General features: G+C 35.5%; 4 protein-coding genes across 4 annotated transcripts in view; 2 read left to right on the top strand and 2 right to left on the bottom strand.

Annotated features, from left to right (window-relative positions):
• The first annotated feature begins 352 nt into the window (after positions 1–352).
• Positions 353–8160, top strand: LOC113683570 (proteasome subunit alpha type-1). The gene is made up of 14 exons (XM_089203262.1): positions 353–426; positions 853–897; positions 1564–1608; positions 2505–2561; positions 2782–2885; positions 3501–3589; positions 3912–3982; positions 4708–4791; positions 5357–5402; positions 5612–5691; positions 5929–6000; positions 6908–6949; positions 7819–7854; positions 7978–8160. Exons 1-14 carry the CDS (start codon positions 424–426, stop codon positions 8044–8046), a joined length of 843 nt encoding a protein of 280 aa, XP_089059388.1. The 5' UTR covers positions 353–423; the 3' UTR covers positions 8047–8160.
• A 1507-nt stretch (positions 8161–9667) lies between these two features.
• Positions 9668–14027, bottom strand: LOC113683543 (G2/mitotic-specific cyclin-B). Its single transcript, XM_027200794.2, has 7 exons — positions 13122–14027; positions 12876–12998; positions 12525–12797; positions 12192–12353; positions 11627–11863; positions 10740–10991; positions 9668–10330 (listed from the first exon to the last, which is right to left on the bottom strand). The coding sequence occupies exons 1-7, from the start codon at positions 13143–13145 to the stop codon at positions 10223–10225; spliced, it is 1179 nt and encodes a 392-aa protein (XP_027056595.2). The 5' UTR covers positions 13146–14027; the 3' UTR covers positions 9668–10222.
• Positions 13443–15536, top strand: LOC113683542 (Golgi pH regulator). The gene is made up of 2 exons (XM_027200793.2): positions 13443–14165; positions 14559–15536. The coding sequence occupies exons 1-2, from the start codon at positions 13484–13486 to the stop codon at positions 15251–15253; spliced, it is 1377 nt and encodes a 458-aa protein (XP_027056594.2). The 5' UTR covers positions 13443–13483; the 3' UTR covers positions 15254–15536.
• Positions 15537–16155: 619 nt separating this feature from the next.
• Positions 16156–19896, bottom strand: part of LOC113683473 (tyrosine-protein kinase CSK) — a 14129-nt gene continuing 10388 nt past the window's right edge. Inside the window, exons 14-17 of the mRNA XM_027200719.2 lie at positions 19832–19880; positions 19576–19671; positions 18888–18974; positions 16156–18692 (exon numbers count right to left, since the gene is read on the bottom strand). Of these exons, the coding sequence (XP_027056520.2) occupies positions 18504–18692; positions 18888–18974; positions 19576–19671; positions 19832–19880 (421 nt within the window). The 3' untranslated portion in view covers positions 16156–18503. The remainder of the gene's footprint in view (positions 18693–18887; positions 18975–19575; positions 19672–19831; positions 19881–19896) is intronic.

The raw sequence follows: 19896 nt of genomic DNA, 5'->3' as shown, positions 1-19896 counted from the left end.
TGAAAGCTACACAGACCTGGTTAAATGTCTGGCAAACATGGGCGACTCAACGAAAAGTAAACCCAAAAATGGAAGAATACGAGCACGAACAACTCGATAAAATGTTGGAGTAATTTTGTCGAGAATTTAATAAATAAAAAATCGTATGAACCTGCTCGTGCATTTCGTGATTTATGGTCACTCGTGATGTTTTGAAAGTTCTCAAATTGCACTCGCCTACGGCTCGTGCAATTTTGAGAACTTTCAAAACATCACTCGTGCCCATAAATCACGAAATGCACTCGCGTTCATACGATTTCCTATACATACAGGTCTATACACAGCTAAGATATGACTACTGACCAAACTACTCGCTGGCGAATAATGAGCCCACGGAAGAACTACAGCGGCTGCTACCAATCAGACCTAATTTGATCAGCCATAATGGTAAGTTTCGTTAGAGAAATCTTTGATTTGATAATTTTTTTCCCACTCTAAAAGGGCCGATTGCGTATAACAGAGAGATAATGATAATTTTGTTGTCTCCCCTCGTGTCTTTTGCACTCTAAAGGAAGAAAAATGAAATGCAAACTTTTTTAATATGTCGACTCAACTTTACCATGCTGAGTCACGTTCCAAAACTTCCATCGTCTGGCTACCTCAATTTAGCAGCATTTTCATGATGGATGGGGATGTATTTTTTTGAGTCCATTTTAAAAATTAATAGAAAATCGGTGCATGGCTTTCTTTTCTTAGCTACGGTATTATCCAAACTTCAGGTTAGCTTCGTTTGACAACTTTAATCGAAAGTTACATTCCAACAAATGTAGTTACATGTGTGTAATTTGTGTTTCAAAAATCGTTCTCTTTTAGTTCCGTAATCAGTACGATAACGATGTTACAGTTTGGAGCCCCCAGGTAAGTACGTTTAGTAGACCAGGAATGCTTGAAGTTCTGTGGATTTAGCGTCGTTCATTATAGTCGGTTTTTTTAAGAACATTTCCTGCTTTCAAGGCCATTCTAAGGGGTACCATTTCATTATTCTCCTTTCTTATTTCGGTGGACCCTAGTGACCCTGTATTCCATAGTTGTTCAACACTCTAAGGTCAACATATCATACTCCATCGAGTGAACCAAAAGGGTTTTACATGGTGTTGCTCAAGAAATGAGAAAATGATTGAAAAAATTACTGTGACTCTGCTTTCAAATCTATGAACTAAAATTTATTTCAATTTACCCCATAAGTGAGAGAGAAACATAAAAAATAATTGTTTTTGGCACATTATTTAGGCAGCCGAAGAGCACAGTTAAGAAGTTTCCAAACCCTGTCATTCCATTTGCCCTAGTTTTAACCCTTTCACTCCCATGAGTGACCAAGACAGAATTTCTCCTTACAGTATCAACAAGATAAGTTATGGGAAAAAAGAAAAATATCAATTTGGGAATAATTAGTTGATCCAATGCAAAATTCTCTAAACTAACATTACAAGAATTGTATGGTTGACAGTAAGGAGAATTAAAACTTTGAACTGAGCGTTGAAGGGTTTACAGAAACTTCTCAAATGGTTTTCTTCGTCTTTTCAGGGCCGTATACATCAAATTGAATATGCAATGGAAGCTGTGAAGCAGGTATGTAATGTGCATAATTTGCCACATGCTGTTGGCAATGTATGTGGGATAGTGTGTACTGCTTATATGTATTTTAGTATTCAATAAAACTGTAAAAATTGAACAGGCAAATCAGGAAATGTAAGCAGTTGTATAGTGAGGATATAATCATGTGGGTCAAAACTGTATAACTGAACTTTGTAAAGGAGTCTAAAGGAAGTTAAATCACAAAAGTAGCATCATAGGCAAGACAAGCCATTGTCTGTCTCCTTTTTCTCAGTAGTAGAGGATTCAAGTTTTAATTTTTTCTCAAAATCATACTTGAAATTTGGGGTGCAGCTTATTTATGAGGCAGATTATACACAAGTTTTTACAGTATTTATGAGTAGGTCAAAAATTGGACTTCAGTTGGAAGCACTTAGACTTTCTTGTTTGGAAATGTTTCTGTGTTTTCGTCTATACTTGGCTAAAAAATTTCATTTACCATCTTAATTTCCATTATCATACAAACTGTCTTAGTATGTACTATAACCTAAATGACAGTGAATATATGAAAATCATATATGTGAACTGTGGATAAAGATGTGAATATGAAAGTGATCCTCGCAGTTATGAACACTAATTGAGCAGAAAGGTTCCAAATAGTTCACATATATGATTTTCATACATTCACAGTCATTTCTTCGTTACTTCATGGGTTTATTTGAAACCAACATAATGAACAGCTCCCAGTTGGCTTGTTAGCTTAGTTGGTAGAGCATTGCACTGGTATGGCAGAGGTCATGAGTTCAAATCTTGCACAGGCCTGAATTTTTTCAGGCCTTATGTTCACTACTGCTCAAGTAGTGTTCATTAAAGCAAAGATTGCTTTCAATTATTCACATACTATAACCTAATTGGTATTTTTTCTTTGTCAGGGGTCAGCCACAGTAGGACTGAAATCAAAAACTCATGCAATTATTGTTGCATTAAAAGTAAGTTAACTTGGTACTCATATTCTTTTACAATGCATGATGGTTGGCCAAGCTGATGTATATTGTACATACAGTGTTTTTGTTTTGTCCTCAAGGAACTCATTGGTGACCTTCAGCTATTTTGTCAAATATTACATTCTTTTTGTTAAAGAACAACAAATTACACCAGCCTTTAAAGTTTCTATAATACAAATATTCAAAATTTTCCCTCCTATTGTAGCGAGCGGCATCAGAGTTGTCTGCTCACCAGAAAAAGATCTTGCCTATTGACGATCATGTGGCTGTTTCCATAGCAGGCCTGACTGCAGATGCTCGACTCTTAAGGTGAGTTGATTGTCATCTTTTCTAAAATGAACTATAATGGTAATTTAATTTTGTTTAAATTAATGTTGTATTAACTCACTGAAAGTATTTATTATTAATGGTAATGGGACTGAGTGGAGTCCAATTTGGTTTATAATCATATGAGTGATCAGCAAAATTGGATGTGTGATTACAGGTGTCCAATTGCAGTGAACTGTACAATTGCAACTCTACAAAATAATTAGTGACAAATAAAGCAGTTAGTGAACTAATCACATTTTAGGAAATTGTAATGGTTATGATTAAAAATGAAATAGCCTCTCAAACTCTCAGTTAAGTAAGTAAGCAATAAACTCTACAATTAACATAACAATATTGATGGTACCAATTATGTAATGGTAACTACCTCCTGAAGGTAAGAATGAAGTTTCATATTTTGTGAGCAAATTGCTAGGGATAGTAGTGACCTTGGTTAGGTTAGAAACCTAAAGTGAAATTTATCTATAATCAAGAATGACCCTAAAGATGGACTTTTACAAGAGTCTATGCCATAAAATACTATTTTAAATATTTTCAAACAAGTGTATGATTTAGTTACTGCCATTGTTACTGATATCAATCAATATCTCATTTCAGTAAATTTATGAGGAGTGAGTGTCTCAACTCCAAGTATGCATATGACAGACGATTACCTGTCTCAAGACTTGTTTCTGCAGTGGGAGACAGTATCTTTTTCCTTGACGACTATTTTAATTGATAAACAATAAATGATTCCAAATGGAGAAAAAGACTTTTTTTGGCTTGAAAATAAATGAATCCAATTTGTATCCTAATGATGAGATTGCATTTATAAGGATTGAAACTACTCATGAAAAACTTTCATCAAAATAATTGAGGTCTTATGCATCTTTTAGTTGTAAAAGGGCTGACATTGATTACTACTCTTTGGCTGCTTGAATGCGTTTCTTTCTGTTTGATTTTAAAAACGGTTTACAAACATGATAACTTTGTGCTTTATCAAAAATATTCTTGACCAAAAAAAAACAGAGATGCAAATACCAACACAGCGATATGGCAGAAGACCATATGGAGTTGGTCTTCTTGTGGCAGGATATGATGTGAGTAGTTAGTAAAAATAAGGACTTGAATTTAGAACCTCTGCCTTGAGTGATTCTAGCTCTCTTTCCTCTCAGCTATGCTGCTTCTTGCTGGATGATTGATGCACTATTTCAAAAACAAGTGCAAGTGATTCTTCAAGGTTTCCAAACAAGAGAAAATTAGGCCTTATACATTTATTCCTTTTTTTGATTGTTTGGAAACCCTGAAACAGAATGCATTAGTTTTTTACATAGCTTCTCAATCATGCCTCAGTAATAAAGAAAAATGGAGGTATTCTCAAATTTTTCACATCTTGTAGGCAACTTTCTTGGTGTCTTTGTTTTAAGTACTTAAATACTTTTTATTGATATTCAGTTTAAGAAATGAGTGAACTAGAGTTTGATGCTTTATCAAACTCAAGGTTTTGATGTTGCTTAAAACTCATGATGGTTTTGATATTGCATAAAACTCATGGATGACACCTCATTCCAGTGTTTCACTGGGGTTTCAAACCTGAAACAATTTGCATCTTTTTGTGAGATGATTATCCTGTGAATAAATAATGAGTTTGAGAAATTAATTTCTCAAGTTAGGGAAAAATGGGAACTTCATTGACAAATCAAATGAAAAATGTCATCGGTACATTCAAGTGGCATTGTGTGAGATAGGTTTATTATTTTGTATTTTCAGTTTGATCATGATAAATGATCCAGTAGTTCATGATTTTTGTTGTTAATATGTGCAGGATATGGGTCCACATATTTACCAGACATGTCCTTCAGCTAATTACTTTGATTGTAAAGCAATGGCTATTGGTGCTAGGTCTCAGGTAAGTTATAACTCTTCTTAAACAAATAAAGAATATCTGTCCTTCTGATGTCAAGTGTGGCATGAGGTATGATTCTGTGTTGATTCTTTGCACCTTTCGTGAATGAGGCTGCTAAATCTTGTATGAAGGAAAAAGATAAAAGTCCAAAAAACACAGAAAATTTCTGAAAAAGCAATTGAACTTGTTCAAAAAGAACAACCTTAGTCTTGAGTAACATCATGTAGATAGGCCTGAAAACTCATCAAGGTCAGTTAGAAATTACCCAGGCATGGAAGTTGTGTCATATTTACATCAAATTCACTGCAAATTTAATATTGGACAAAATGTTAAATATTTTATTGATATCGGCGAAGTTGTCCAGGTATGTGATAACAAGGATAAGTGTGACTCGACTGAATCTGATTTCTCTTTTGCTAGTATCTTCCTAACAGTTTTCGTCGAGCAGCTGAAAGTTTTGAGACTATCTTTCTTTATCTGGGCATGTTTATTTAGGACAAATTATTCTTAAAAATTTTGCCAAAAAAAATTGTTAGTGAAGGTTCACAGTTTCTTAATATCTTTATAGTCTGCAAGAACATACCTTGAGAGACACCTGGATGAATTTCCAGATTGTAAGTACACCATACCTAATTGTGTTTATGATTATAATTAAAGAAAAATTTCTTTTAGTCCTAAATTATATTTACTTTGATTTTAAGAAAGCAGATCACCAGGTTCTTAATTACAACTGTGTGAGTTTCTGTGACAACAAAAAACTGTCCCTTTTGTTATTTCTGAGCATTATTCATGATAATGTGCTTTTATTTCCTTCCTTGCCAAGGTGAACCTGAAGAGCTTATCAAACATGGCTTAAGAGCACTAAGAGAGACTCTTCCAAATGAACAAGAACTGACAATAAAGGTATAGTGAAATCTAGAGGAGCTATCCAAGCTCAAGATAAAAAAAAAAATAAACAGACAAAGTGATGTGTAAACTGTAATATATTTTGAAGATGGACAATGTAACCCTCAAATTCTGGCCAGCTCTCAAATGCCAGGTCAGAAATAACTTGCTCAAATCCTCATGAGGCTCTCATGTTTTTCTTTGTCTCACAGCCGTTGCATGCGAGTGACTTTATTCTTGTTGATTTTGTTGTAGAACTGTTCCATAAGTGTGGTTGGCAAGGATCAGGATCTGGTGATTTACAGTGATGAAGGTGTAGCTCCTTATGTATCCTTTGATTCAGAATTGGTTTTCTCCTGAATAGTTTGTTTTCTAAGGTTGTGGCTTCAATTGTGTCAGTCTGGAAGAGGGATGTGTTGTGTGACATGTTGTCACTCAATGTCAAGCTTATGTGACATATCAATCACCAAGAGAAAGCTCTGCTTGATAATGCAAGTTGAAATGGCAAAAAAGACACAAGGCTGCATATCTTTTGGGTTTCTTAGTGCAAAACAAAGGAAAGACAGTTTTGTTAGCTGTTATTATAAAGGTTGACATCTTAAAGCTCCATTGCTTGCTTTATGTGCCTGAAACTCACTTTCCCTTGGTTTAATGTCTCTGTTTTATTTATTTTGTCGTAAATGTAATTATCTTTTATAAGTGCAAAGAAATTAAGGTTATGAGCAGTCCAAGTCACTCTGCTTAGTTTGTCAGCATCAGTGTTTTTTTTTTGCTGATTTTTTTTTCTCTGTTCAACAAGCACAACAAACATCACCGAAAAAGGGGACTGCTTTTAGTCTGTTAAAGAAAGAAAAAGATAGACTAAAGGTGGCAAGGAACCCTATGAGAAACCACAGGGCTTTTACACGATGGGCTCCATCTAAAAAAAATATGTGTGCTGAAAAACTAAGACCACTTAGTTGATAAAAGCTAATCATATAGCAAAGGTTACACAAGTCAGGTAGCTCAGTTAGGAACATGACACCTCACTCCTGTTGAACCAAGTGATGAAAATTAAGAAAGCTGATATAAATCATTGAGGACACCATCCAACTTAATGTATATTTGATGTTTCACTGCTTAGAGTATTAGAACAACAAACTAATTATTATCTCGAGGTAACAAAATATGCTTTGAAAGTTACACCAGGAGAGTTAAAAAAATTGTACATGCAAAAACCCTTAACTTGTTACAGTTGGCTGGAATTGATCAAACAAAGAGACGAAGGGGAGCTGAGGTAAGAGTAGCTGCATCACAAAATCTTTTGACGCCTAAGAGTGACCAGCATCTATTTTCTCCTAACAATATTACCCCTGAATCACACATAAAGGTCTTGAGAATAAAAGAAATGATCACTAACTGAAGAGGTTCTTGATTTTTAAACAAATTCTTTTTGTCAGTACCTTATGAAATGTTTGGAGAACAGAATGGAGAATATGCTCACCAATGTTAAGTGTAAAGTGTTAATTGAGAGGAAATGGAAAGAATGGGTCATCCATACTTGAAGAGTTTTCTATCTGCTTGGTGTAGCTGAACCTTAGGGAGATCTTTGTGTCACAAGAAGTGTTTCTAAAAAAGCTGTTCTCTTATGGGACATTAAGATTGAATGTTACTGTATGTATGGCTTGGACCGTGATTCACTTGCCCTCCTCCTGTGAAACAATTTTTGCAAGTGACTTTTTCCATTTAAATATTATGCCAGATGCATGTGACAACAAAGTTACTGTGGAATTAGCATTATCCTAAGAGTGACACTCAACACTTCAACTACCACGAGTGACCAAGGCAAAATTTGTCCTTTTAATATCATGAATACAATATCAAGCAGAAAATAATGAGAATAAAGAAAATATCAATTAGGAGATTATTAGTTGATGCAATTTCAAATTCTCCTGGCAAACATCACAAGAATTGTAGGGCAGACAATAAGGAGAATTACTAATAGGATAGTGGGAATGAAAAGGTTTATAGGTAGCAAGTCATTGTGCTCGGTAAATCCTTGGTACAGAGAATTTTTATACCTTGCTTTACCATAAGAATAAAGTCTGTTCTTCACATGCCTATAATTAGTTCATCTTGTAATCTTTTGTGTGGTTTTTCTTAAAGGCTGCTGGTGATGTTGCTATGGAAGCAGAGTCTCAGGTACTGTAGCCCTCTTTTTCCAAAGTTCTTTCCTTTGTAAGCTATGTTTGTGTCCTCTCATTTATAAATGTGTGTGTATGTATATATATATATAATTATGTATTTTTAATTGTTTGACTACAGGCTTCTGGTGAAGGAGATGCAGGTGATAAACAACCAGAAGGAGAAACAATGGAAGCTGAGGAGAGCTAAGCTTATCTCCTGTTGCACTACAAGCACCGTACAGAGCCAGAAGTTTTCCTCAAATACTATTGCAACCCGTAGTATTGTTTTGTAAAAGTTACAAATAAATCTTCTCTCAAATAATTACATTTTCATAATTATTTGCTGCTACATTTTTTAAAATTATCTTTAAGTTACCTTTTGTCCTTTCCCAGTCATCTGCTTCACAAATATCAAGCTACAGATTGAAAAACAATAATCATAAAAAATAAATGAGAGGGTGTTATTCAAATATGTTATATTCAGCTTCCAACAAAAAGAATATCCCTCACCATCCTTGGTTTTCTATTATTAAACTGCAATCAACAGCCAAGGATGGAAAAATTTTAAACTCTTAGTTTTGGCTATTATTTTTACAAACATTCATACTATTTTCATGCCCTCCTAAATTGTGCACTCTAGTCCTAGAAGTTCCTGTAATTTTAAATAGTTTTTGGTTTGCTTCAACTCTACAAGATAATCATCTTGACCTCTTCAATTCCCACTTGCCTGGTGAGAAAACAGAATAATTCTATTCAAATCTGAGGGTCATAGGTGTGAATTTCAAAGATCATTTATGGTATTTCTATGTAGAGATGATGCAATGTGGAGTGCACTCCCCCCTTTCCCCACCCCCCCTCCCCACAACCGATGTGGGGTAGATTCAATTGCCCCTACCACACTTTTGGAAAGGTACAATTTGCCAGACCCAACCTTGGGCTGAATCTGTAGTTGGCTTTCCTCCAAGAGTTTATCTCCGAGTTGTCAACACTCTTAATTTCAATTTCAACATGAAAACAGTGAACAGGGAGTCAGTCTCCGGAAGTGATGATCCTGAACTCCAGTAAATTACTTTTGTATGTTAAAATTTTGATATTTATGGTTTTGTGTTTACACTGCTTTTACTGCAGTTGAACTCCCACAAAAACATCTAGCTTCACAGGTTGTGTTTGAGAAGTACATCAAGTGATCTTTTAAGAATCTCAATGGAAAACACCTTGAACAGAACACTCGAGTGCTTTAATGGTTTGCACTGAGGAGAATTTTGTAGCTCCCATTGTGCTAGCAAAAAAGACAGGAACCCCAGCTTGTCAGCAGTAGATGCTTTGATATTCCCAGAGTGGGAAATGGTAAACTAAATCTTCTGCTCAGTTAAGTTTGTAAAGCTGTACATGTTAGAGGATATTAATCTTATCATAGGTGACCCTTCAAACTTTACTGGTAGCTTTTAAATTGCATTTACAAGATAATTTTCCTCTGAAAATCTGATCCCAGTGGTACTTTAAAGAATGCAACACCTCCTGAACAAGATTTGAGAAAGCTTTTGGCAATTTCTATTGAAGCAGAATATTTAAGTGTGGCCAGGTATAGAAACTATGATGCAACCTTTAGTTTTAATTGCAAGCCATAGGCCTAAAGGTCACTGTTTCCATGCAAAAATGAAACCACCAAACACTAAGAAATGCCCTATACTAAGCGTAGGTGAAAATTGAAACCAATAATAATTATAGACTTATATTACACAATTATCAATGTAAGAATTTAAGGTACCTAGGGGTCATTTCACATTACACACAAAACTGCTTTTAAAGTATCTAATGACAAACAGGTGTGAAGATTACTGTTTTATTAAGAAATAAATGAAGCTAACTTTTACAATATTTACAAAATTTATAACCTGTTCTGAAATGAAAATCTGAAACTCTACAATAACAATGATAAATCTAACAAATCATAAAAATAATGAAGAACATGTACATCATTTCAATGTTTCCAGAAGTGCATTTTCTGTAACTTTTGATGGTCAAGTTTTGACATTCAATCAGATTCACTTTCTTCCAAGTCTTCTGTCCATTCAACACCTCTATTCTAGAGGGCCTAGAGAAATAGATATTTACAGTTGGCTAGAAAGATTGTTATCCACCATTGCCTTGTATTTAACCTGTCTTAAACAGATCAAATGAAAATTGCAAAATGTCTGGAGATGAGAGCAAACTTCACAAAAAGTTGTAGATTACACTAAACAATTGATCAGAGGTATTTTCACTACAACTCTGCAAGTAAACTATAATCAAATTTTGATGCTTGTCTTCATGTAGCCAAATAATTCATTGAAGTTATAATACGAGTAATATAGTTATATTAATTTATAAACACTAATAATAATCTATTGCTGCAAGTCTTCAGCTGCAAGGTTCGTGACAAAAGAGGATGTTAGACATGGCTGTTTACTGATTTCCATGAACTTGGAGGTTGAGTATTTGTTGTAAACTGCCTGAAAGAATAGAAAAAGATATAACACTGAATTTTATGTTAACTTTGAGTGGTAAACAAACAAATCTTAGAGTTGACTTTCTCAAATAAAAAATGTATCAAGCAGTTGCAAGTAATCACTAAATCAGAGATTGTACCCCTTTGCCCTTTGCCATCCATCAGTGTTCTCCAGATACTTTTCAGGTACCAGCTTAGGGTTAGAAGAAGCCAGAAACAGGCAAAGTTTAAATCAAAATAACACTGGTAAATAGCTATTTTTATTCTTATTGAAAAAGTGGGTGTTTTGGTAAAAATGAAGCCAGTGTAAAATATTGGCTGCTGGGGCACACTGACCCATATAACAAAAAAAAAAAGAAGAAAAAAGCTGGTTTCTCTTGGGGTACTTTCCCATTCATGCATCCATGTCTTACCTTTAGCCTGGCACTTCCATCAAGAGTCTTTGTGATGAGAGAGGCAAGTCTTCTGGCACAAGGCAGCAGTTTACTTTCTGAGTACATGCTGTAATATTCACAAGTGGGTGTCCACTCTGATCCATCATCAGCTTTCATTGCAATGTACAATGCAGCTGCTGCAATCTCAGATGGAAGAAATTTCATGCAGCCGTAGTCCACAAGGGAAAGCTCCATAAAATATTTTGCCATGGTGTGTTTTACTCCATCAACCTAAACAGGTAAAGCTAACTTGATCAACACACACTGAAGACCAAAAATGAGCGAAAGCATTTCTGCAACTCTACAATCTAGTTACACAATGGGAGACCATATTTCATGTACAAATAATTTGTTCTGTTTTCAACATCCACTGCAGAGTGAACAGGAACACCTTAGTATCATTCCACTGTTGTAATGCTGACTTTTTCATTAGGACCCAAGTTCAAATTGCTTTGATCACTTCAGCATTTTTTTAAAATAAAAAATCACCCTGCCATCAGTATGAATATACTCCAGTGTTCCCTGTATATTTCCCAAGGTGCAGACAAGGAGAATTAGTTTAATGATCAATAGCTACTAATTTTAAGTTGGTGATCATTTCCTACATTTTTGTGACCTTACTATGCAATTTGGGGGTGATGTTGTGAGGAGACATGTGATTTGATACGCTTTCAGGGATCAGAGGGGCAAGTCATATCACAAAAAAAGAATTTTGGTCTGACCAACGCAATCTATTTTTCATTTTAGGACAAGTCTGAGGGTTACAGAGGAAGGTTCATCATACCATCTATGAATGATATCCTAATGAAGAGGATCCTTAATGTAACATTTACCCAATTGCCATCATAAACTTAAAAATTACTCACCTCCCCAGCTTTGGAGTTTCTTCGCAAGAAATGAAGACATAGAGGCTTCCCAACACTGAACTCAAGTTGCTTGAAAATAACACCCTCCATTTTCCTTATCTGACCCTTTTTGTATGTGTTATCTGTGATATAAACAAAGTCGCTAATCTCTGGACAGTACATCTCCTCGTACTTGCAGGCCAGAAGCATAGCACTAACACCAATTAATTGAAGTTCTTCCTTTGTGGGATCATAGATCTACAAGAAAAAAATAGATTTAAGAGGTCAGACCAATACTTCAAGAAATATGTACAGATACACTGTTCAGTGCTTATAACTGTGCAAAGTTGCGCTTTTATATCAGGTCCATAGTGACAAGAAAAGCCAGTTGCATCTATTATTTGCTGGAAATTGCATCTCTCATTTCTAGCCACTGTTGGTTTTCTTTGTTGACTGTTAAATCAACAAATATTACAAGAAAACTTAGAGCTGATTTCTGATGCAAAGGAAGGATTATAGGCAATAAAAGTAATAAAAGTTTGCTGAAAGGATTTTGGTTGACAAGTAAAAGATGATTCAAACTCACCGACAAAAATCTGTCCAAGATGGAGACAGTGATGTAAAGAGTTTCTTGCAACAGGCGGAAGCGATTGTGAACCTGGATAAGCCAGTCAACGAGGATGGCTCGCATTTTATCGGTTACTATTGACCTCTGGCTCATATATCTTGGGTTGACGTGGAATTTACGCTGAAAATTCAAAGGACAAAGTCAGACAAGAATTACCCGTTTACCTTGAAAAAAACCACACAACTTCAAGAAATCTTTCACTGCTAGCTACTTGAATATTCAGTGAAAGACGTTCTTTAATTAGACAAAGAACACAAAAGCAAGGGAAAATTAAAATGGCGTCTTCCTTACCTCCAATTGATGCATGTACTGGTAGATTTCTTGAGCGTATTCAGCGCAGAGTTGTGGATTCGAGTGGTCATCCTTATCGATATCTATCACATCTGAAGGTTTCGTTGCGAACATACAAGACTCTAGCGCTTCACTGACAACACCCATATCAATCGTCTTTTTCTGTTGTTTAGTTTCATTGTCTTTTGCTTGCTTCGAGAGTAAACCACTTGTTCCTTCGGTTCTGTGTAAAGTTCTTTTGGGTTTAGCGCCAACGGCAAGGTTCCCAGCGGTCTAAAAGAAGGACAAATGCCCAATTACCTTTTTAAACCATCAGAGAATTAGATGAACCAAATTTAAAAGAACACTTACCTTGCTCGTGAGTGCTGTTGGTTTGTTTCCCAAGTCACCCAGAGCTGCACGAGGTCTCGTGTTCTTGGAAATTTTGGCTTTCCCAGCGAGTAAATTCTCGTTCTCTTGGTCAAGGCGGATTACCTGTATGAAAGAAGAGATTTAATGAAAGGTACTCTAAGAAGTGAGCTGTTCTACAGAAGTGATTCACTACGAATTCAATACTAAGAAGCAACGACATTCACAAAGACCAAAACTTTTACTCACATTCATTCGTCCAACGGCTGCCATCTTCGATGAGAATTCAAAAACTGCAAATTAGCTTATTAAAAAATTAAAACTTGAGCGAAAGCAATGATACAGTAGAATAGGGCTCGTTCCAAATGACTATCACTACTTCAACCTTGCAGAAGCGTTTTAGAACTGATGATCAGTTCTTTGTAGACAGCAGTATTTGAAATACCCACCCTATCATCTGATTGGTTGATTGGGTATTCAGGAATTTCTATCACGTACGTCACAATTTCCGTGTGAGACGCGACCATTTATCGGCATGGCATCGTGCAAGAGTCGTTTCTCGTCGGAAGGGTATTCGGCGTAAAGCTAGACGTGGCAAATGCAAGGACACAATGTCGTTTTTCGCGGATTGCTCCGTTGTCTTTTGTTCACAATTCTTCTTCTTCGGTATGGGTTGGATGTTCTTCATGAGGAGACTATTTAGAAACTATGAAGTACACCACACGGCCGTTCAGCTGGTCTTCTCATTAACTTTCGCTCTCTCGTGCACCATGTTTGAGCTCGTAATTTTCGAGATTCTTGGTATTCTGGACAAGAGTTCAAGATTCTTTCACTGGAAACTCGGGCTTTACTCCATGTTATTTACCTTAATTTTTCTCCTGCCCTTCTACATATCTTATTTCCTAGTAAGGACGATTCGATTTGTCCACAGGAGGAGAATTGTGGTTCTACTCGCGGGTACATTTTGGCTTGCCTTTTTGTACATGTTTTGGAAAATTGGAAATCCGTTCCCAATTTTAAGTTCTAAGCACGGAATATTCTCGATCGAGCAGGGAATCAGCCGAGTGGGGGTGATCGGGGTCACTATGATGGCCATATTGTCTGGATTTGGTGCAGTTAATTGCCCTTACACCTACATGACCTACTTCATGAGACACGTGACCGATGCGGATATTCAAAATCTAGAAAGAAGACAGTTCCAAACAATGGATATAATTCTCAGTAAGAAAAAAAGGATTGCTCTGGCAAAGAGGGAAAGCCAGCGTTTTGCTGCATCCACACAGCAAAAGACAGGTATGGTGCTTTTATATCAGAGTTAACCCACCCCTCCCCCCTCCTCCTCAGTCAGAGAAGCATGTCTTTGTTGAATGGGAAGGGTAAAGGCAGAGAATTGCTCTGAGAAAGGCATCTAGCAATGCAGTATACATTACAACAATATCTCTGGTGTTAAGAGGTAATCTACTATCTTTAGAAATATTAAATCAGTCAGGGATCAAACAAGCTAATTTAATGTGCCTTGTTACCTTGCCATTTAAATAATGCTCTGAGGGTTGTGACATATATAGCAGGATAAATTTGAACTGTTCTTTTTTTTTAAGAATTTCCAAACAGTTTACTGTACCTGTGTAAATTTTTACTAGAAGACTAAAGGATTATTGTCCTGTGTTTCGCATTATTTTTTATCAGGAATTTGGAGCATGTTCAGTAGTATGACATGGAGTGGTGGCCCTGACACCAGTTATCTCCAAAAAGAAGTAGATGCTCTGGAAGAACTTAGTCGACAATTGTTCCTGGAAATTGTGGATCTGCATAATACCAAAGAGAGAATGGAATTATCAAAGACATTGCAAGGAAAATACTTTGACTTAGTTGGGCATATATTCTCTGGGTATTGTATTTGGAAAATTTTCATCTCAACAGTAAACATTGTGTTTGATCGTGTTGGCAAGACTGATCCTGTCACGCGTGGTATTGAAATAACTGTCAATTATCTTGGATGGAAATTTGATGTGTTATTCTGGTCACAGCATATCTCATTCTTCTTGATTGGAATCTTAATTGTGACATCAATAAGAGGTCTCCTCATAACACTGACAAAGTTTTTCAATGCAATGGCGAGTAGTAAATCTTCCAATATTATTGTTCTCTTTTTGGCTGAAATCATGGGTATGTACTTTGTTTCGTCTGTCTTGTTAATGAGGATGAACATGCCTGGTAAATACCGGGAGATTATTACAGAAGTACTTGGTGAACTTCAATTCAATTTTTATCATCGCTGGTTTGATGTGATTTTCCTCATAAGTGCTCTTTCAAGTATTGGATTTCTCTACCTTGCCCATAAACAAGCCCCTGAAAAACATATGTATGATAATTCCTTTTAGACCTTTGACCATTTAGGGTTTGATATTAGTTATCAGTGATCACTTCTTGTGTCAATCAAAATATAAACAGTCTTGATATAGAGCAACTTTGCTTGAATAGGCAGTTATAATCAGGATCAATCTTGGGCAATGTTAGTCAAATTTTGTATTGATCTAAGAAATTGATCAAGTTAAGATTCTACCAAGTAAAGAGTTGAAACAACATGAACAAATCAGTTCATCAGGATATACTTCAGATTAGTACTTCTGTGTATTTGATAATAAACAACATATTTTGTTTGAAGAATTTTGCATTCTGCATTTATTTGAGGGCCATAGACTTTGATGCTTTTTTCAGATGGGGGGGGGGGGGGGGAGTTAGGGAATTTAAGTGCAGCACTTATTTGCAGGTACTGGATACTTTAGGCTTAATTTCCAACGCTTTCTTGTGTCCAGTCTTTGCTCCCCCCCTTGAAGAGAGGGTTTGAGGGAAGGAGCAGACGCTCATATTCCTGAACAGTGGCTGGTAATCAAGCCTATGGGCACTTGAACATTAGTCATATTCCCCAAACAAACCTTGGTTGAAATAGAGCACTTATGCAAGGCTATACTAAGTGTTATTCTTGCTCTCATGGGCAACAATTGTTAAGGGGTGATGCTTAATTAAGGTCATACTTACTTCAGTACATAAGTTATTTTGAAAGATAAATGATACCTTTCTACATAAATCCAATTTATCCAATGCGCAGTCATTAAATCTTCCAATCTCAGGACATTCTCAAACCTGTACCACTCAAATTTGCTAAAATCAGATCAAACTCAGGTGTTAAACCCTTTAGATGACACTTTCAGTTAAGTTGAAACATTAATTATTCTACCTTTGCAATGATTAGCCTCACCCAGACAAACACATCACACTTGCCCTCTGGAACTGTTGTTTTCCTTTATTCATATAAACACTTGTGTATGAAAAATAGCTTCCATATTCATGACAACTTAAAAAATTATATTTACCAGAGGGAATTATGAAATTTAAATGAAGATACCTCTCAACACACACTTTTTATTACAAGCTTAAGCTTTACAAAAAATGAAGATCCTAAAATATTTTTCAAGTCTAGAATTAGTCTAAGAAGACACAAGTTGATATTACTTTTCAACAGAAACAATGGTAAAAGAATTGCTAATCCCATTAAATGAAAAAAATAAAGGATATCATGGTTGGTGACATGGGATTAACACACAGCTTACAGTAATATTAAAAGATACATTTTAAGGCCTAGACTAATAACTTGTTTTCCTATGAAGTATAAAGTAATATTCTTTCAATATATTTGAGTTTAGTACAACTTAAAGTTCTCCCACCTTAAACCTTTAAGCCCTAAGAGTGACCAGCACCTAATTTCTCCCAACAATAATTCTGCGGAATCATTAATCAAGATCATGAAAATAAGGAAATAATAGCCAACCTAAAAGGCTCTGATTGTTAAACAATTCTCCTTATCAGTACCAAAGCAAATGTGAAGAGAAGAGTTTGGAGAATATGGATACTGATGTTATTGTGTGAAGGGTTAATGATTCTTCATTTACAAAGTGTTGGATGTACAAAGAACTTAACATTGACATTCTCACTTAAATCTATTGCTGCCTAATATTCAAACTTTAAGATTTCACCCAATTAAGCAATGTTAACAGAACAACCATCTATTATGGGCATCCTGTTTACAGAAATATATTTTCCATAGTATAAAAATAGTTCTTGTAGTAAATCATTCACATGACCTACAAAAGAATGACTAGTGCATCAATTTTCCATGATTAACTTTGAACTTCGTTACCATGAAATTGCCAGGATCACAGATAAAAGGATTTGATTTTGGTTAAAATAGTTACTGCAGATGATTAAAAATGTTAAACTTATTTACCTCCAATATTACTTAAATTACACTCAAGCCAGAAAAAATGTTGCTGATTAACAGTGAAAGGCCCGAAAGGACCTAAGGTAGGAGAAAGACAATTACTGTGTGCCACAGATCAAAACATACAACTACTTTCTATCACAGACAAACCCATGAGAGGTTCCAGTGGCTACAGCAAAGGTCTAAAAAGATTTGCTTAGCCTTTTAATCTGGCAAATAAGAATTTCAAATAGTCATCAGTCCTACTTATAACTGCAATAGCAACATGATCCAATCACTAACACAAGAGCAACTTAAACTTATTTACTTTCAACGACCATTTTACATTTCTTTTGCACCCTCCTACACCTCCTTCCTTTCAGAAACTTTTCCTGTGAACCTGTTAATATTCTGTAGAGCCTGTCTTTATCTATAGGGCACCTAGAAAAGCTTCCTGCTCCTAAAGTATCTCTTAAGCTCACAACATACGTGTGATCAAGTTTTTTAATAGATAAGCAAGGTTATAGTTGAGAGAAGTAAGATGTAACTTTCTTCTCTTCACCCAGTAACATCCAACTAACAACCAATTACTTATCACTAATTTAGACTTCTGCTTCTGCATCTCAACTTCTTAGGTGCTTTAAGTCAAATGTTATCCACGTGTATAAAAAAAAGGCTCATTAAATTTAAATTTAAGTCCTTATAGTTACAAAAACTGTTACTAACTTTGTGGCATTGATAAGAAATTGTCAAATTTGGAGTTAAATTCTAAATTGACTCCATGTCTTGAGGGAAAAAAAAAGAGCAAAAGTACTCCTTGATAAGATAAACTATTTGGGCTGTCCAAATCAATAGCTCTAAAGAAAATCATATGATAAATTCATGTTAAACTTCTGTCATTTTTGTCTATCACTTAAATTACATCTCTAGCTGAAGTGGAAAATAAATCAGATGGATATTTCACAGATGTCTAACAATAAACTTGATATATATTGTTGCCTAGGTATTATCATTCCCATATCAATATTGCATTTATTACCTACTTGTTCATGAGCTAATTAAAGGCGACTGTTTCACCATAGAACTTCAAAGATAAATAAAAATTGAATGCTTTCTTTACAAATTTATTTTTCTTACCAAAACTAACTTTAGAAACTTTCCTCATCAAATAAAAAAAAAAAGAAAAAGAAAATTGAAACACAAAACTAATTTCATCAAAATTCTGGGTAGAAGTGAAATGAGATGCTTCATGGAGTTATTATTACAACTTTTGTTACTGAGAAAGGAAAGATTGACATCGACAATCAAAGCATTTCTCATTCTGACAGATATGGTTTCATTACCAAAAGGAGTTATATTGCAAGAAGGTAGCATCAGTTTCCATCTGGTAAAAATGATTGGTGAAACTGTTCTAAGGTCTTGTATATTTTGTGGAATGTTGGTCGTTGATTTGGAGTGATGTCCCAGCAATCTTTCATCACATCGTAAACTCCAACAGGGCATCCATCGGGGCATTCCATGCGATACCCACTTTCAATTTTAACCATTACATTGTCTATGTGCTGAGAAATATGAATAAATACACAACTTAAATCCTTGTCCAAAAGTTTTAATGGCATTTCTTACACAACCAAATATCAGCCAGTTAATTATCAATGATAATCATGTTTCATTTAACTTACTCAATACCAGGAACAGGCAGTGTCCAGTGCGACAAAGAAACAATGTAGTAATTAATAAAAGCTTGCATCACTTACCACTCTGGGGTATGGAGTTCTGCCAAAAGAAAACAGTTCCCACAGTAAGATACCATAACTCCACACGTCAGACTGCGTTGAAAACCTCTGCAAATAAACACAGGAATTAATGCACTAATAAGAGTTTTGTTACAACCATGCCTCTTGGTCAGTTTCATGCCCAAGTAACTTCTTTGAGGGATTTTCAATAACAATCAATGGTCAATTATGGCATGAGATATTTGTTGGTGATAGAGAATATTTCATTGGTGATCATTTCCTTTATTCTCATGACCTTACTGTGTGATGCAGGGGTTATACTGTTGGGAGATATTAGATGCTAGTCACTCTCAGGGGTTTAAGGGGTTAACCCTTCAACCCCTAAGAGTGACTGGCTTATAATTTCTCCTCACAGTATCACCCTAAAGTTAAATGTAAAGGTCATGAGAGTAACAGAAATGATCACCAGTTTAAGAAGTTCCTGATTGTCAAAGAAATTCTCCTTGTCATTACCATAAGAAATTTAAAAAGATCACTGAGGAGAATGTGAATACTGATGTCAAGGTATGTAAAGGGCTAATCAAAACCTTTAACCATGGAGTCATTTCATTCTTTTTCATTTGAGCTAAGCAAGCAGTGTAAATAACAGTCGATGTTTTATCAATCAGTTTCTAGGCTTATTGGAGCACTTAACATAAGTTGAACATACCCCATGTTTGATGGCCTCAGGTGCTGTCCACTTGATAGGGAACTTTCCTCCTTCTAAATTAAAGTTGGCTTCTCGTGCAAGTCCAAAATCTGACACCTGCCATGATAAAGACAATCATTGATACACTTAAATTGAATTTCATTTCAGACAACGAATATCAAATGTTGTAATCTTTTAATTAGTCTGGCAACTAGTTTGAAATAATGCTGTTCCTCTTAATGTCAGCCAACACCATAGCCAAAAGCAAAAGACATACCTTTGCTGTTCCATCCTCATGTATGAGAACATTCCTTGCAGCCAGGTCCCTAAGGATAAATTATA

The sequence above is a fragment of the Pocillopora damicornis genome, chromosome 4 (assembly GCF_964200805.1).
Source record: "Pocillopora damicornis chromosome 4, jaPocDami1.2, whole genome shotgun sequence".
Classification (NCBI taxonomy): domain Eukaryota; kingdom Metazoa; phylum Cnidaria; class Anthozoa; order Scleractinia; family Pocilloporidae; genus Pocillopora; species Pocillopora damicornis.
Note: the sequence above shows the minus strand (reverse complement) of the source record. Positions and strands in the feature narration are given on the sequence as shown.

Coding starts and splice junctions, on each gene's coding strand:
- LOC113683543 (XM_027200794.2), bottom strand. CDS start 13,145: ATGGCAGCCGTTGGACGAATGAAT. Junction 12,999..13,121: donor CAGCCGTTGGACGAATGAAT/GTGAGTAAAAGT, acceptor TCTTTCATACAG/GTAATCCGCCTTGACCAAGA. Junction 10,992..11,626: donor GAAACTCCAAAGCTGGGGAG/GTGAGTAATTTT, acceptor TTACCTGTTTAG/GTTGATGGAGTAAAACACAC.
- LOC113683542 (XM_027200793.2), top strand. CDS start 13,484: ATGTCGTTTTTCGCGGATTGCTCCGTTGTCTTTTGTTCACAATTCTTC. Junction 14,166..14,558: donor ATCCACACAGCAAAAGACAG/GTATGGTGCTTT, acceptor ATTTTTTATCAG/GAATTTGGAGCATGTTCAGT.
- LOC113683570 (XM_089203262.1), top strand. Junction 5,692..5,928: donor AACAAGAACTGACAATAAAG/GTATAGTGAAAT, acceptor ATTTTGTTGTAG/AACTGTTCCATAAGTGTGGT. Junction 6,001..6,907: donor ATGAAGGTGTAGCTCCTTAT/GTATCCTTTGAT, acceptor AACTTGTTACAG/TTGGCTGGAATTGATCAAAC.